This window comes from Podarcis liolepis (assembly GCF_965112155.1).
Source record: "Podarcis liolepis genome assembly, chromosome: 13".
In the NCBI taxonomy this organism is placed as follows: Eukaryota; Metazoa; Chordata; class Lepidosauria; order Squamata; family Lacertidae; genus Podarcis; species Podarcis liolepis.
Window position 1 is genome coordinate 33,579,418 of NC_139573.1, and position 18,553 is coordinate 33,597,970.

Consider the following 18,553-nt stretch of genomic DNA (forward strand, 5'->3'; position numbering starts at 1 on the left):
AAGCCTTCTTACTGGAAAGGTGCTAGAAGGAGAGAGAGATCAATGGAATAGGAAAGGGTTCCCCAGCAGCAGCAAATGCAGACGTCAAGAAGCTTGACGGTGCTTCAGAAAGAGTGCTGGCTTAGAAGAGCAGAGGAGAGGGAGCTGGGAATGGTGGAAGGCAGAAGGGCATTTGTTTGAGGCAAGCGGTAAGAAGATCCCATCTCACCTGCTGAGCACCTGTCCAGGCCTTTGCTGTCGCTCAGCCAAGAATTCACCTTGTCTCGGGGGCCGGCCAGGGAAGACAAGGCAGGGGCACTCTCGGACATCAGAATGCGGTGCCGTGAGCTGCAGGCCTGCAGGAAGGAGGCAAGAAGATGTGGGCCGAACGGAAGCTAAGAGCAAAGGATTGTGGGAGGCGCGTCCATTTTGCAGGCCACAGCTGTGAGCTTTTAGCCTCTTGTTCACCAGGAAGCTCTCCCTGGGACCCGGGCACTAAGCTGAACAGCAGAGGCAAAGTCATTTTAGGATTTCAACACCCCTTTTCTCTATAAATCACTAGGTGAAACCAGCTAAGTGCCAATACTATAAAACTCTTTTACAAAGCCACATAAACTGGTGTTGGAGAACTCACAGCTCCTTCGTATACTGGTCATCCTAGCGGTAGGGAACCTATAACCTTTGAGATGTTATTGGACTCTCAACTCCCATAGGCCTCAACCAGTATGGCTAGCTAGTATTGGAAGCTGGAGATGTACAACAACATCTGGAAATGTACAATTTCAGTTATACAAGCAGCCGACGCAACTTAGCAGCTGAACGTTACAAATGTATTTGCTAGATGTACTTAACATTTCCACGGGAACCACCAAAGCTTAACTTTGGCCTATAAAGCAACTCTTTCCTGCCAGAGCTATGTGAGGGCCCCTCCAGACTGGTTTGTGGGGGTTTTTTTGGCAGCAATATGCCACTGATGCAAAAATAGTGCATCCTTCCAGAACGATACAGCATTATTGCCCTCCAGTGGGCAGCTCTTGCACTGTAGCACAACAAAAGTGGCACAAAAAAGGACTCCTGTAACATTCTTTTCATTTGAAAAAAGACAGGATTTCAGCAGGAAGCTACGAGACGTGCACCGATTGGAAATGAAGTGGTGCGTCTGCCCCAAAACTGTTGCAGGTACAAACAGCACTGAAAGCGGGATCTACGTGTAACCCCGCTGATACCATCGTGTGCACAAACCGTCATGAATGTGTAATAAAGAAGGCATCTGGAGTCCGGGCCCCAAGTCTCTTCTTCCTGCATATGACTAGGGGGAAAGAACCAAAGAGGGACACTGGAGTCCTCTGTCCATTCACCTCGCCATCATTCCATGTGCATGTCCCTTCCCATCCATCTTGCGCAACACAAAAAAGTTATCCCCACCCCCCACCCTCCCCACCAACTCACCTGTGTAGGATGCGAGGCTCTTCCACCATGGCTACTTGTCAGGTACTGCCTTTGGGAGGCATCCAACTTCTGCACTTGGCGGTGTGAGCAGAGCTTGGCCACCCAGTTATTGAAGAGTTCCTGGGATTTAATCTAGAAGGAATGAACCGTTAGGAGCACAAAGGTGGGCAATGGGAATTAAGATACCTGTCCAAGCAGAGGTTTACACTGATGTCTGAAATCTGAACCCAAGAGCCGATAGGGTCCTGAGCGGAGCTGATACTCAACCTAAACTGTGGAGATTAATTTATTTCGCAGCCATCGGATTCAAAAGATCTCAGAGAAGAGAGAGCAAGATGCTAGTTCTCCTGCAGATTAAAGCTGCTTCGCTTTCTTTCCAGATCTTTGTATTAGGCTTTTAAATACATAACAATTTTTCAATACAACAAAGCTTTCCCTCCCCTTTTTCTTTTTAGAGGCAAACGCAGATAAAGACCTTGTCGGCATTGTCCCACTCAGACTACAGAATCCACAAAACAATCCAGTTCACAGTCAAAGCATCGTGAAAGTCCGCAGGCGAGGGCTCCAAGCTTGTAGCAAACCGATCTGACGACACCACTGATATATACCATGTTCAGCTTCCTGCATGTTTTAGGAACTGCCAGGAAAACATGCGCTGAAAGCTAAGTCCAGTGAATGGCAAAGGATGTCCACCTAGCTTGGTTTGCCATAGCTAGGGAGAAACCTTTCCCCACACTCTACATGCCCACAGAATCCTCCTGGCTATGGGCCCTGGTGTTCATGCATTAGCTTGGATTTGAACCCAGAGCAACAATGCAAGGCAAACAAATAGGACAAGCCAGCTCTTTTTTACATGATACCTTGACCGAGAGAACTGCAAAGGCAGAACTTTCTAACCCTAGCTGCTACAGTCCAGCAGTTCTCAACCTGTGGGTCCCCAGATGTTGTTGGACTACAACTCCCATCATCCCTGAGCTCTGGCCAACAACATCTGGGGACCCACAGGTTGAGAAAGGCTGTACTACACAGTGCCTATCAAACAATTCCCAGGATTATTAGGTACAGTCGTACCTTGGATCCCGAATGCCTTGCGAGTCAAACGGTTTGGCTTCCAAATGCCGCAAACCCAGAAGAGAGTGTTCCGGTTTGCAAACCTTCTTTGGAACCCGAATGTCTGACGCGGCTTACGCAGCTTCCGATTGGCTGCAGGAGCTTCCTGCAGCCAATTGGAAACTACACCTTGGTTTCCGATCATTTTGGAAGTCCAACAGACTTCCGGAATAGATTCCGTTCGACTTCCAAGGTACCAGTGTAAACATTACTGTGCCGCGTACTGTTATCTTGTTTCCCAGTAAACCTTTGTTCATCCAGAACAGGAGGCAAGCAAACTGAAACTTCCTTTCAGGTGTCATTTGCCAGATCAGGACTTTCAGCTTTCCCATCCTCAGGCTAATGCTCCCATTTCCCAGACTGGGGAAATCGAAGCCCAACAACCTCCTCAAGGCTAAATGATGGGTTGGCATTTGACCTTTCCTATTCACTCACCCAGTCTTCCTTTTCCAGTTTTCCATCTGATTTCTCTTCAGACCGTATAAATCTTTTGTCTTTTTTCCATTTTAGTTCCTTATGCTTTTCTGTCCCATCCTGTCCTGTTACCACAACCCCGCAACCCGCATGAGGTTCCTCTTTTGCACGCCTTACCTTGAGATGATATATGTTCTCTTCTGTGTCCAGATCTACGCGCTGCGCCTTCTTGTTGACCGACATGACAGACAGGCGGACGTCAACAGAGCCGTGAAGCTTCCCCTTCAAGACCTGGGAGGGAGGGTGAAATGGTGAAATGAATACTGACCGAGCCCTTTGAGCTCTGCCCTACGAATCTCATTGATCTCTGACGTCCCCCTTTGGCCACTTCTGCTCTTAGATTCCCCGTGAGTCCCCACCTCATTGAAACCCAGGCACCCCGGGCTCCCTACCCTGTACTCACATCTTGGCGTGTGGTGGCATATTTCAAAATCCCATCTTCCAAAACAAAATAGCGCTTTGAGAAAGAGAGAAGGGGAGAAAGAAAAGGAAGAAGTCACAAATATCCGTGTGGTCAAAAAACCACCTGAGGCACAACAAAAATATCCACCCTTTTCACATATATACCCTTTCCCCCAGTCTAGAGAACCGTGAGAGAAACAGGAGATTGAGCAGAAGATGTGGCCTACATAGGAATGAATCTTATGGGGTTCGCGTGATTTATTGTGAATGTGGGATGAGTTAGTTTGACACATTGGTTTTCCTACAGCACCGGAAGCTGTGAGGGATCCACTCTGGTCCTGGGTTGATTGAACCTATGTTCCAAAGGCCTGGAAGGGACCACAGTTTAGAACCACAGGAAGTCTGGAATCGCACTAGAACAGGAGTACCAACCACACCCGCGACCAGCAATTCCCAACACACACGGGGCTCTCAAATCTCTCACCTTGTGCCAGCCCTTCAGGGGCCATTTTCGCTTCTTCAACAGGTAGCCCTCCTGCCTCTCTGGCTCCTGAATGACCCCGCTCTGGATCCGCAACTCATCCACCACCTCCCAGCTTTCGGAACCCTAGGTTGTTTTTTTTAAAAAACAACATTAGAAAGAAAGGATGGGGTGTTCTCCCAGAGGGAAAACTGGTTGGAGTTTTGCACTGCAGTCCAAAGGCTCTATTAAAGGACATACCCATTGTTTAACCTTTTAGGCCACACCCACTGACCTGAAAGCCCCTCCCACCAACCTCTGGGATGTGTGTAGATTGTTTATGCGGTTCCTCCAGGATTGGCTGGCAGCTCCCACCAGCCCAGCCAGTATGGCCAATGGACAGGGATGATGGGTGTTGGGAGATCAACAAAATCTGGAGGGTCTCAGGCTACCCGCTCTTGGTCAGAGGGGAGACATCTCACCTGCCGAGCAATGCTGTGCTTGGAAGACACAGTGCTGTTGGAGCGAGAGGGGGGTGGAGCCCTCTTGGGAGAAGATGGGTCCTTCTCATGGCTCCCCATTCCTGTGCAGTCCGTCTCTTTGGACAATGCCCTCTCTGGATGCCAAGGAAGGGTCAGAGATGCCGCTGTCGGTCAGAACCTTGCCCTCCTTTCCGGAGCATCACATTCAGAAGGGCAGCTGAGAAGAGAGACCAAAAAACAAGACTCAACGTCCTTATTACAGTTCAGCACAAGGAAAAGCAGAGAGAAGTAGGGATTTCCACAGAGGAACGCTTTAAAAAAGCGAGGAAGACCAACAAAACAACCATCATCTTGGATGAAAAGAAGACAACGAATGATTACATTTGACCAAACAACTGCTCGTTCTTTCGTCTTGGGAAATAAAACATGAGTTTGGATGTTCTTTCATTTCTGTATTTCTATATTTGATTGAATGCAAAATGTGAGCTTTCTCCCCTTCATTTCATTTCACTTTTAATTTGTATACTGCCTTTCTCTATTACTATACACACGGTGGTTTGCAGCAACAAAATATACAACAAAGAACCTTGTAATACAAAAAGTCATAATAAAGCATAGCTTTAAAATGAAACGACTTATATCAAATAAAGTAAGGTAAAGGTAAAGGGACCCCTGACCATTAGGTCCAGTCGTTACTGACTCTGGGGTTGCGGCGCTCATCTTGCTTTATTGGCCGAGGGAGCCGGTGTACAGCTTCTGGGTCATGTGGCCAGCATGACCAAGCTGCTTCTGGCGAACCAGAGCAGCGCACAGAAACGCCGTTTACCTTCCCGCCGGAGCGGTACCTATTTATCTACTTGCACTTTGACGTGTTTTCGAACTGCTAGGTTCACAGAAGCAGGGACTGAGCAACGGGAGCTCACTCCATCGCGGGGATTCGAACCGGCGACCTTCAGATCGGCAAGTCCTAGGCTCTGTGGTTTAACCCACAGCGCCACCCGCATCCCATCAAATAAAGTAATATTCAATAATCTATTAGAATAGGACGCAATAAAATTAACTCTCAAAACATCAGCAAGCACTAATTAAACAGAAATTCCGTCTTCCTCCTCCCCCAGTTGCAGGGTTTAGCAAACAAACCCTAGACCAAGACACACTCAGGAAAGGAGAAGGACGGAGGGGAGAAATATATTTTAAAGGAGAGAGGTTATAATCCATTGCTGGGACTGATTTCCTACAGTCCTCCCATTAGCTGGATGCCTGGATGACACCTCCTGTCCATGATGAGCCTGGCTTCCAGAACGTCATCTCTGCAGCTAACCCTTTTATCAATCTCACCTGCTTGTTCTACAAGACTCTTCGAGCGGCTGCAGCTGCTGCTTTGGATAAACTGCTCACCTACACCTATTTTCCATCTCTCCTCCCTTGGCAAACAGGTTCTCCCTTTGCAGCCTGCTCCTAGGCAAGTCTAACTAGATGCAAGCCCCACCGAATTCAATGGGAAACATTTGCAAGAAAAAGAAATGTGTGCCTTACATCGCTCGCTCGGACCAGGTTCTGTGTCAAAGTTCTCCTGCGGCCCACTTGTTCTGAGGCATTGGACCCTCCTTGGTTTAGAGGATACTTAAAGCACAGGCTCCCCTCAAAGAATCCTGGGAGCACGCTTAAAAAACTAAAGCTCCCAGGATTATTTGCGGGAAGCCATATGTGGTGTGAATGTGACCAGGGCCGGCCAATGGGGAGCTCTATGGGGAGCCTAAATGTGTATATCTGGGTAGCTGGTTACACTCTGAACAGCAAATCTGTGCCTACAAAAATCAGAGTTTATACACCGATTGTGTTTGCTGGACTGAGATGAGCTGTAAGGGGAAAGTGCCGGGAAACTCACAGTTCAAAACTTACCACTGCTGTGAACTTGACTCATTAAATGGGCTTAATAAACAACTATCTGACTAGAAGACTTCTGAAGGCAGTCCTGTTTAGGGAAGCTTTTAATGTTTGGTGTTTTATCGTGTTTTTAATATTCTGTTGAGAGCCGCTCAGAGTGGCTGGGGAAACCCAGCCAGGTGGGCGAGATATAAATAAATTATTATTATTATTATTATTATTATTATTATTATTATTATTATTAGTCTCAATCTCCCCTCCACATCCCACCTTGTTTAACCAATCTTGACCTGTATATATTCATCGCATTTTGCTGTTTTATAATTTGCCAGACTGAGCTCCTTGGGGAGGAAGGTCAGGATAGAAATTTAATAGGCAAATAAATAACCAAATAAAACGAGGTGTTAGGGAAGAAGTTCCCTCCCCTTCCAACCCCCCACCAAAAGTTATCCTCCCTTGTAGCCAGTCATATTCCTCTCCCTGCCCCCAGCCTTGCCCACCAGTCTGCAGCCACATAAACACAGCTGCCACTCACCCATTTCTCATTCTCCTTCTGTCTCTATATATACTGTGCCTCGGCCCAAACCTCCAAATTTAGCAACTACTGAAAAAAAACACAAAAAAACCTCCCCACTCTCAGCAATAATCTGGATCTGAACACGCTGAGCAGAGTCAATGCAAAACGAAGCCCGTTTGCAAACATGTTGCATTGATTTGCGTAATTGTTTTTGCATGAAGAAAAGAGAGTCTCTCGCTTAGCACAAAATCTGAGGTTTCCTCGGTATGAAAAAGAGCAGCTCCTCACAACACTACCTGAAGAGGACTAAAGGCACCCCGATTTACATAATATTTGCATATGCTAATTGCATGCACAGGCACAGGTATAGAATTAAATCTATCCCAAGGTAGTGGAGAAAGCTGACAAGGTGTTCTGTGTGCTGTTCAGGTTCTAACCTAGGGATGGAAAATGTTCTTTGATCTGAGAGCCACACCCCTCATGGGCAATCTCCTAAAAGCCACGTGCCTGCGGTTGGGTGAGGACAGTAGAGCAAATGTAAACGGAACAAGGGATTTAATTTCTACCTTTCTGGAAACTGGCTACAGTCCAGACATGCAAAAGTCAGAGGTTGCTACGCACCTCCATCCAATCTCTCCATCCTTATTCAAACAAGCCAGAGGCACCTTCACAATTCATGAACACATTCCAGCCAGGAGAACCAGAGCAGCGCACAGAAACACCGTTTACCTTCCCGCCGGAGCGGTACCTATTTATCTACTTGCACTTGACGTGCTTTCGAACTGCTAGGTTACAGGAGCAGGGACCGAGCAACAGGAGCTCACCCCGTCACGGGGATTCGAACCGCCAACCTTCTGATCGGCAAGTCCTAGGCTCTGTGGTTTAATACACAGCGCCACACACAAACACACAGAACCTGGGGTTTCCCACCCAATGGAAAGGACCCTGGGCTCTGAATTCTTACATTCTCTCTCTGTATACCTGACAGCCCTCTGAATTATTATTATTATTTATTATACTGTATTTGTTAATCGCTTTATCTTGCTCAATGCAGCCCAAAGCGAATGACAACCAATCAAACAAAAATCAGAAAAACCCACATAGATACATGAAAACCAAGTGGCAAGGGAAAATACATTAAAAACATCCCACCTACTTCTAAAAGGCCACAGCTAGTGAAGGCCAAAAGGCCCGGTTAGAAAGGCAAGTTTTTGCCCGGCGACTAAAGATATGTAACGACGGTGCCAGGAAAGTCTCCCAGGGAAGAGCATTCCAGAATCGGGGAGCCACCCAAGAAAAGGCCCAGTCTCGAATGTTTGTAATTCTTTCATGTTTGTAATTCTTTTTCGGTTTTAGAATAAAGTTTTAGAAAGAAAAGAAAGAAAAGGCCCAGTCTCGTGTTGCCACCCTCCGGAAATCTCGCGGGGGCGGGGGGGGGATGAAGAAGGGCCTCAGATGATGATCACAGAGTCTGTGGCGCTCCTTGAGGCATTGCGATCCTGAGCTATTTAAGGTTTTTATAGGTCAAAACCAGCAGAAACAAATTGGCATCCCATGCAGCCAGGCCAGGATTGGCGTTATATGCTCAAACCGTCTTGCCCCGGTGAGAAACTTGGCTGCTGAATTCTGCACCAGCTGAAGTTTCCGAACTGTCTTCAGAGGCAGACCCAGGTATAACACATTGCAGTAATCTAACCTAGAGGTTACCAGAGCATAGACGACAGAGGTTAGGCTATCCCTGTTCAGATAAGAGACACAGTTGGGCCACTAGCTGGTGCTGAGGGAAGGCAGGACCCCTGGCCCCTTTTACTACATCACAGCTATGACGGAGCAGCCAGAAAGAGCGCAGCAAATTCACCCAGGAAAGTGAATTCATAGCTTAGAAAGCCCTGACATAGGCCTCCACATTATGGATTTTGTTTCCTTCTCCGCTGGTTTCTAGCCGAAGCTCACTCTGTTGAAGTGAAGGGGAACAACTCAGGAGAACAGTAGTGGCTCTTCCCACTCATTTCGACTTGCTCATTTCAGGCTGGAACAGGAGACCTCCCCACTGGATTGAGCCCATGTTTTCATTCTCATATATATATATATATTATATATATGGCATGACTCAGGTTTTTGGAACCTGCGCGAACAACAACCAGAACGGCTACATAAAGAGTGCCAAGGACCTGCATTGGGGAAGCCCTATTCAGGGGACAGCCGCTTTTAAAGGCTTCCAAGCGGCCTGCCATCTGTCAGTTCCAACCACTCACATCGCATCACCTGCCTTGGGTGTTAAAAATAGGTTTCGGCTTAATAAACAGCAGCTTCTTGTTACAGGCCGGCATATAAAAAAAGGTGTGTGGAGTTGCAACTGGATATAGCAGGGTGACCTGCCGCAGACGGGGAGAACATAAGGAAGGTCTTATAAGACCCGCGCAAAGACAATTTATTTATTTGTTTCTTCCCAAAAGCTCAAAGTGGATTACCTCCCTACATTTTATCTACACTACCTCCCTGTGATGTAGGGTTAGGGTAAAGTAGCTATGCCCTGTTTGTTCATATAAACCGATGAACCCTGCTTCCTGACTCTGGGGCTTTCGTTTGTTTTGTTTGTTTAGGCTCTAGGGTGACAAATTTGGCCTTTCAAGGCTGTAATCCTAACCCTACTTTCCTGGGAGTAAGCCCCATTGGACATAGACGTAGAGCAGCCACGGTTAGGCTTGCGTTGCACATCCTTAAATAGTACTGTATTCTCATGTTTCTTACTATGTTGTTCTCATCTTCTGATTTTCTGGACGTTGCCTTGGTGGTTTCCAGAAAGGAGGCATAAAAGTATTATAAATAGGTACAGCCAGCAGTCACTGACGGATCTAACTCCCAGCAATAGGTCTGGCTCTTTAGAGCAGGGCACCTGTGTCAGTCATGAGCAGCACTTAAATGGCCCAGTTAGACAACATTACAGAGCTTTTAGCAAGCAGGTGACACCAAAATGAAACCAAGGGAGGAACTGAAAAAGCCAGGATATTAATAAAGGATAATGGGGTGGCAACACCTCTTATACTGAGGGCATTTGCAGCAGCTGCAACAATAGCTACAATTAAAATTCCATGGGTAATATTTTACATTTCTTAAATGCTGATTTGCACATGACTTAACTAAAACAAACATGAACTTTTTCCGTAACTACATAAGTGGTTTCCCGAGGTTCCAAAGTAAGGCTGCGTAAACACACTACACCTGAATGTTCTTTCCCTCAAAGAATTCTGGGCACTGTAGTTTACCCCTCACAGGGTTACAAGTCCCAGCAACCCTACAAACTACAGTGCCCAGAATTCTTTGAGGGGAGAAATGTGCTTTGAATGTGCTTTAAGGGTATAGTGCAAGCACGTCCAACAGGTAGATCATGATCTACCGGTAGATCACTGGACGTCTGTGGTAGATCACAGGTAGATCACTGGCTCCCCCCAAAGAAGCTCAACAACTTTGGCTCCCCTAAAAAAAGCCCTTAACCCCAAAAACCAGGGCCTTCCTTCCTAAAAAAAGCTCAAACTTTGACATGAACCCCAAAAAGGGGGTAGATCACTGCCAGTTTTTAACTCTATGAGTAGATCGCAGTCTCTTGGGAGTTGGCCACCCCTGGTATAGTGCGTACACAGCCTAAGGCTGGAAGCCTAACCCCACTTACCTGTGAGTAAGCCTCACTGAATTCAATAGAACTTACTTCTGAGTAAGATTATGCTGTCAATCAGTGCCAGAGGAGGAGATGGAGGAAACACAGCAGGGTTACTTTTTGTTTTCAAGGCCTCAGCTGTTCATCAGCTTGGTTTCCTTCTCTAGACACCAAGGCTGACACCCCCTTTGACCCTAAAACGCCACAATGGAGCTGTAAACGGGAACCGGAAGTTTGGTGGTTACCCGCCCCCAATATCTGATGGTACGCTGTAAACAATGCCCAATGACGTTTTTAGGCTGTAGCAACAAAAGCATAGTTCTCAGTTCTTGGGAAGTTAATAGAATTGCTGGACTTGTTAACTGGCAAGGCTCCATTTAGAATAATAGCACATTCAGTTCTGAGTACCACTGCTCAGGAGTGACATTGGCAACGTTGGAAAGGAGTCAAGAAAAGAGAAAGAGCTACGAAGAAGAGAAGGGGCCTAAATGAAGAAAGGCTGAAGGAACTGGGCGTACCAAGCTTAGAGTTCATTAAGAAGGGATGGTTTGTGTGTGTGTACACACATGCGCAGATAGGAGAGGGGGGACAGAATAGGGAGGGGAGCAGATATAGTGGAATGTCTTATTTAGAAGGAATTGTTGGCTGGCGAGCTAGGGGCGGGGGCGGGAATACACAGTGACATTTTGTTGTAAGTCACATCCATTTGGAAGAATTATCAAACTGTAAACTCCAGCAATAGAAGAGGGACACAAGGAATCTCCTTCCAAAGGTTGGAGAGGCATCCTGGAATATCTGAATACTCTAACTAGTGCAGCAAGGAAATAAAAGCTGGTTCACACATGTGCATGTGCATCACCTGATGACTGCAACATCAAGTGATGACTGGTGTGCGGATGTGTGAATGCATCACCACGGATCTTACCCCACAGACAGAAATTTCAGATCATCCAACGACTGCCCAAATGCAATGCTTTTCCGCGGAAATAATTCATAAATTCAGGATCGGGTCCTTGAAAGCAGGCTCGCACAACATTTGATTGCTCTGTAATTCACTGCTGATGTTGAATGAGCCACTCCAGCACGAATAGTTGTGTCAGAGGCAATACAAAAATTTGGTCTGCGAAGGCCCATGCTGTGCCACATGCACACCAGATATTTAAAGCACTATGATGCTACTTTAAACAGTCATGGCTTCCCCCAAATAATTCTGGGTGCTGAAAGTTGTCGGGAGACCCCTATTCTCCCATAGCTACAATTCTGAGTTTCCTGGGGAAAGTGATTTGATTGTTAAGCCACTCTGAGAATTGTAGCTCTGTGAGTCTCAGCACCCTTAACGGACTACAGCTCCCAGAATTCTTTATGGGAAGGCCATGGCTGCCTAAAGTGGTATCATAGTACACTAGACCATGGGTAAGCAAACTAAGGCCCAGGGGTTGGATCCGGCCCAATCGCCTTCTAAATCCGGCCCGTGGACGGTCTGGGAATCAGCGTGTTTTTACATGAGTAGAATGTGTCCTTTTATTTAAAATGCATCTCTGGGTTATTTGTGGGGCCTGCCTGGTATTTTTACATTAGTAGAATGTGTGCTTTTATTTAAAATGCATCTCTGGGTAATTTGTGGGGCATAGGAATTCGTTCTTTTTTCCCTTTCAAAATATAGTCCGGCCCCCCACAAGGTCTGAGGGACAGTGGACCGGCCCCCTGCTGAAAAAGTTTCTTGACCCCTGCACTAGACCTATGGCGTGAATGTGGACCCAAGCCATTGCAGGATGTTGCAAGCATCAAGTGAAAACATCAATGTGTACAGTAATCAACATACAGCGCACACACACACACACACACACACACACACCAACCCTTCAGTAACCTCTGGGTACGTTTCTTTCCAGGACTGCATTTCTAGGCTTTTTCTTTTGCGCCCCCCTTGCTTTTGTACCAAGCTGTTAGTTTTCCAATTAATTCTTTCCTCCCACTTCCCCTTTACATTCTTCTCTGTGCTGTAGAATAATCCACTATCTATTGATGCTGTGGAGCAGAGTTCACTTGACCCTCCCAACTTTCCCCGACAGTCCCTCAGTTCCCCCAGGGGCCCTTCCCCAAGTCAAAACTTCAAGCACTCCTATACCTTTGCCATGGAGAAAAATCATGCCCATGACTCTCTCGGCCAGACACCACCATTCCCCCACCTTTGGATTCTTTATTGAGGCATAATAGATGTCAAAATCCATCTAATCCCTCCTATTTATCTCCCCCTGAAACCAAAATCCCCCTTTCTCCTCCCCACATGTCTTTGAAATGGGGACAAACTTTCTCTGTGGGCCAATCTATCATCCGTCCCTTAAGCCCCACTTCCCCAAATACCTTTACCTTTCCCCCCCACCCAGACAACCATCACATCCCTTCCAAATCCCACAGTTCCCAGACCTATTACTAATATTATTTATTAAATCTGCATACCGCCCTTCCTCCGCAGCAATCAGGGCGGTTCACAGCATAAAAATACAATACAAAAATACAAGATAAAACCACGCAAAATACATAATAAAAACAAAAAGAACAGCCCTCCCCTCCCAATGCGTTCCCTGGTCCACATTCCCATCAGGCTGTTTCTGTCCATGAAAACAGAACAAAAAACACTCCTATTTCCCTCCCCACTAGGAAATTTCCTGACCTCTTTCTCGGCCGTAGGTCCACAGTCCTCCCCTCTGAAGATGGGGGAAACAAAATTCCTCGGCGTCTCTCTTTCCCTGACTCTTCCACCCCCCTTTACCCTCCAGCTCCACTCAGTCCCAGGAAATCCCGCTTCGCCAGGCTGCAACATTTGCCTTACCAAAAATAGAAAGAGCAGGCTCTCTTTCCACTCCCCATCTGTCCAGTCCACAGGGCAAAGTCCCGAGCAACCCGCCCTGCTTCCTCCTCCTCCTTCCTGCCCTCCCAACTACACACAGTGCAAAGGAGGTGCCCCCCTCCCCTCCCCATGGCAAGAGTGGGATGCAGGAGGTGGGCAGAGAGTGATGGTTTTATTGATCAGCCGCCTACCTGCGCGCAGAGGCGATGCTTGCTATCGCCTCCCGTCTCCCTGGACTCTCCGTTTTCCAATTCCTGCAGCAACGGCTGTTTGTTGCTGCTGCTGCTGCAAACCGGAATCAGGAAGCAGCTGCCAAGCTAAGTCGCAAGCAGCCAGCCCTCTCGCTGGTGGTGCTCTTGAGTTAATCCACCTTTTGCAGCTTGGCTGCGCTTTGGCTCGCCTCTGCCGCCCTGCCTCTTGGAGGACCGGGTGGAAGCCGGCTGGTCTTCTGCCTCCGTGCAGGGTGGTTGCCCCCTCGACTGGAGAAGTTCTCCTTTGGAAATCTGCCCGACTAGGACTGGGGGTCTGTTTGCAGCAGCATCAGGGCGGAGCCGCGCCAAGCGGAGTGAGTGATGTGATGGCAGTGAGTTCTGTCGGCTGCAACAAAATGTTGCAGTAGCCCATAGCTGTCAACCTTCCTTTTTTTTTGCGGGAAATTCCCTTATTCCAGCGCCGTTTCCCGCTGCTTCCCGCTGCTATCCCGGATTGTTAGATATCCCGTAGACTGTCCCCGGGACAGGTGAGGCTACTGATCCCTTATTTTCAAATCTGAAAGTTGACAGCTATGCAATAGCCTATCCTCAGGTGCTAACGGGAGTGATCTTGTACACGGGGCCAACCACAGAATCAGAACTGTAGAATTGGAAGGGACCCTGGAGAACATCTAGTCCAACCCTCTGCAATGCAGGAATCACAACCAAAGCATCCATGACAGGTGGCCATCCAAACTCTACTTAAAAACTTCCAATGAAGGAGAGTCCACAACATCCCAAGGGAGTCCATTCCACTGCGGAACAGCTTACTGGTCAGAACCAATTATCCTTTTTCCAGGATACTCCATTGATTGTTTCACCCCCTTCCTTAAATGTTCTTCTTTCACTAAGCATGCTCAGTACCTACTGAGCTGCCAAGGAGGGGGTGCCCCCCTGAGTTGTTTTAAAAAATCTCTATATTTGTATTTATGCAAAAATTCTCCCGCCGCTGCCAGAAGTTCTCAGTTTCGCCTGGATTGCGTGTGTGCAATTATTCCTGTTAAATACTCTGCAAACTGCTTTCATTTTCAACCCTGGCCATATATATAATCCGAAAATCCCTACTTAAATAATTACCGATGCTTCTGAAAGAGGCTTGGGGGATCAGATCCTATCTGGAGCAAACAGTGCAAGTACAGAGAAGCTGCAAACGGCCCCTTAAAGAATGGATTTGTTGTAATGTATGCTTTTGTAATTGCGAGGCCCCGTCGTCAGGTGCATGGAATGATGATCTTCAGTTCACAGAGATATACATCTCTGGGGTGCGGGGGATTAACAGCGAGACCAAATGGCCCTGAAATATACAAAAGGCTTGTGCCTCTTTCAGTTACTCACAGTTTTTAAAATATTTGGTCGTGTTTGTGTGCGACAAAACAGGTTGGGTCACAATAGCTTGTGCCGTGTAATATATCTGTCCGCCTTTAAAGTACCACAAAAGGACTGTCGGTTACAACAAAAACAAGCTGTTAAAAAGAAAGAGGAGGCTAGTAGTCATTTGTTTATTTTATTCCATCTATTAGTCACTTCCTACGAAGCGTCTCTAAACGATAACCACATCCACCACCATTGAAACAATCACATACATCAGTCTTCCTCAACCTCGGCCCTCCAGATGTTTTTGGCCTACAACTCCCATGATCCCTAGCTAGCAGGACCAGTAATCAGGGATGATGGGAATTTTGGTCTCAAAACATCTGGAGGGCCAAGGTTGAGGAAGCCTGACAAATATGAAACAATATATTAGGAATCACTGAGAGGGCCCATCACTCAGTAGCAGAGCACACACTTTGCATGCAGAAGGTTGCAGGATCAGTCCCCCAGCATCTGCAGCCACTACTGACTAGATCAGTCTTCCTCAACCTCGGCCCTCCATATGTTTTTTTGGCCTACAACTCCCATGATCCCTAGCTAGCATGACCAGTGGTCAGGGATGATGGGGATTGTAGTTTCCCTATAAGGCGGCTTCCTAGGCTGTGCTAATTGTTCACATCATCCGGGAAGTTTTCCTGAGGAGGCCCTATTAACGTGATGGGCATCAGTTCTTTTCTCCCACTCATGTCAGTAAGGTTTGTGCAAGACAATTGTTTACAAGACCGTGCCCACTGATTTTATATTATACTGTATTTACTTTTTGAGTGCTTATCAGCTGCCTTTCCAAACCATCCTCGGCTCTCCTAGCAACATCAATCATGGTTTGTGTGCCTAAAAGCAATGTACCACATCAGCTGTATACATATCAGCTGGATTTCCCAAGGTGCAGACTAAATCTGCTCTTTGGCCTTGCTCATGCTAGAGTCTGAGACCAGGGGCAGGTTTTGTGCCTAGCCCTACAACTGTGTCTCAAAATTAATCCCGTTTAAGGATGCTCTCCTGGCTTATTTTCCTGATTTGTTGATCAACATTAAGCCAGAGCTGGCGGCTTCAGACATTATGGGGAACTCTGGTCTAGTGCATTCCAGTGTGCAGTGGGAGGGAGTTGCTTATCCATGTCACCATAAACCATGGTTTATGAAGCCTTGGATGTTCCTCCAAAGGTAATCCTTGAAAGCAAAGCCAGCCTGAACAGCTTACCTCTGGATTCCATTTTTTTTGTTATATAGTAGAAGAGGGATGTGGAACCATTGGGCCTCCAGTTGATGCTGGACTCAACTTGCTTCAATCCCAGGCATTATGACCAATAGTTATGTAGTCCTCCAGATGTTTTAGGCCCTTCAGAGGCCCACCATTCCTGTACTTGAGTGTGAGAGCACCCAGGAACTGCCTGCGTTTGCCTACATAAATTATGTCTGCAGGATCTGTCCATTTTACCTTTACATGTATTTACATTTCCTGACTTTTGTGGTCCAGATTAGCTATCACTGGCTCTTCACCTATTTTGGCTAGGCTAATAGTTTCTGTCCCAAGATTAGATGTCACCACTTTTCTACCATACACCGAGGTTTGAAATTCTGAACCCCTCTTGCAGTTTTATATCCCATTACAGCATAATTATGTGCACTCTGATGTGTAGTCTTTGGAAAGAAAGTTATGTTTTGGAGGTTAGTATTTGGAAAACCTCTACAGCCAATGATGTAGCCGACTCTCATGAAGACTTACGATTCATTTGGTGTAACAAGCACATCTGCTTCCCAGTGCCTAATTCTGAAGGATTAATTGTCAGAGCTTAATCTGAGATGAAATAACATCATTTATTTCTATAGCATTTTTATGGTGTTCAACAGAGTTACAATTATTATCCTGCTTGAGGCTTTGAAAAATAGGAAGATGTTGGTACATTCTCCACTGAGTAATCTCAACCTGCCCAAGCGTATTTTGGATTATGGAGAAATGGTATTCAGTTCAAAAAGCCTTTCTCTTCAAATCTTTTTCTCTCTCTCTACAGGTGCTCAATTGGCGGGCGGGCGGGAAATGTCACTGAATGCCTTTCCTAAACAAGCTTAGCAGATACAACCAGCCACAGCATAGATGAATCACTCCCCAATGTCTAATTATGCCACAAATCTTAACCTGTTTCAAACCTGCTTTAGCTGTCAAGGCTCCCCATTAAAGGAGCCTGGCAACTACAGAAGTCTCATACCCTTCCTCACAAATTAAGAGTTCCTAGGGCAATGAACTGCTACTTGCTCTGTCATGCCCATTGCCTTTTCACTGGTCACTTGGCAGACCACCAGCGGGGAAAGCAATTTTTGTCTTTTCAGGAACAGCTGGTTGTTATTTATGACTCATGCTGGGACCACAGAGATTCTAGAAACGGCTACGTGTTTTGTCAGGTCATTCAGTGGCAAGTTGGAGGAATGCAATAGGAAAAAAGAGGGTTGGACTTGTTTAACCGTACATTCCTGGTAGGGCACAAAAGGCTCAAATGGAAACAACATCAAGGATGCACAAAGGCCAGAAACGTCAAAGTCATGGCAACACCCCACATCCCATTCAACAGCCTCCAATTCTGTTTTCACTCAGCGCGTTATTTTTTAAAAAAGCAAGTTCCTACCCTTTACTGCTATGACAATAGGCTTGAAAGGGTGCAGGCAATGCTTTTGTTAAATTTATACAATTCTATGATTCTATGAAATTGTAAGTTGAGCAGTATACCTGAAGGAGCATCTCCACCCCCATCATTCAACCTGGACACTAAGGTCCAGCTCCGAGGGCCTTCTGGCAGTTCCCTCACTGTGAGAAGCGAAGTTACAGGGAACCAGGCAGAGGGCCTTCTCGGTAGTGGCGCCCGCCCTGTGGAACGCCCTCCCATCAGATGTCAAAGGAATAAACAACTCTCTGACATTTAGAAGACATCTGAAGGCAGCCCTCTTTAGGGAAGTTTTTAATGATGGATGTTTAAATGTCTTTTTAATCTTTTGTTGGAAGCTGCCCAGAGTGGCTGGGGAAACCCAGCCAGATGGGTGGGGTAGAAAAATAATAATAATAATAATAATAATAATAATAATAATAATAATAATAATAATAATATAGCAGTCTGGCAGTCAAAGAGCCCAATCCAAAGTGCTGGTGCCTGCTTTCAAAGCCCCAAACCACTTGAGATTCAAGCACCTGACGGAGCAACTCCTTCCACAACATCCTGCCTATAGACTTAACTAGATGACTAGTCACCTGCCAACCCCAACCCCAACCTCCAGTTCCCTGTTTCATCTGAAGTACGACTCATTCTCAAGAATGGGGGTGTATAAACTTTTGGGGATTGAGGGCCGCAATGACCCATGACCAACCATCTGGGAGCCACGTGACCAAATGGGCATGGCCTAAGTGCCAAATCAGGTGTTAACATTTATTTATTTTTAATGGCATTGGGGAGGGCACCAAAAACGTTTGGCATCACAGTGGGAGAAATAAGCAAAAAAAAAAAATTTTTTTTAAGGGAATAAGTTTGGAGGCTACAAAAACCTTTTGGCATCGCAGTATCGTATCATAGTACAGTGGTACCTCAGGTTAAGTACTTAATTCATTCCGGAGGTCCGTTCTTAACCTGAAGCACCACTTTAGCTAATGGGGCCTCCTGCTGCCGCCGGAGAACGATTTCT

General features: G+C 46.5%; 1 protein-coding gene across 6 annotated transcripts in view; it reads right to left on the reverse strand.

Annotated features, from left to right (window-relative positions):
• The window catches only part of OSBPL7 (oxysterol binding protein like 7), a 35,342-nt gene extending 21,277 nt beyond the window's left edge, over nucleotides 1-14,065 (reverse strand). For 2 of the 6 annotated variants that reach the window (XM_083469588.1, XM_083469585.1), the window contains exons 1-7: nucleotides 13,458-14,064; nucleotides 4,357-4,573; nucleotides 3,899-4,021; nucleotides 3,416-3,469; nucleotides 3,130-3,243; nucleotides 1,429-1,560; nucleotides 209-335 (exon numbers count right to left, since the gene is read on the reverse strand). In XM_083469588.1, coding sequence (XP_083325714.1) covers nucleotides 209-335; nucleotides 1,429-1,560; nucleotides 3,130-3,243; nucleotides 3,416-3,469; nucleotides 3,899-4,021; nucleotides 4,357-4,455 — 649 coding nt within the window. In that variant the 5' untranslated portion in view covers nucleotides 4,456-4,573; nucleotides 13,458-14,064. The other 4 variants (XM_083469589.1, XM_083469586.1, XR_014518102.1 and 1 more) reach the window with 3 other exon arrangements.
• Between the last annotated feature and the right edge of the window lie 4,488 nt (nucleotides 14,066-18,553).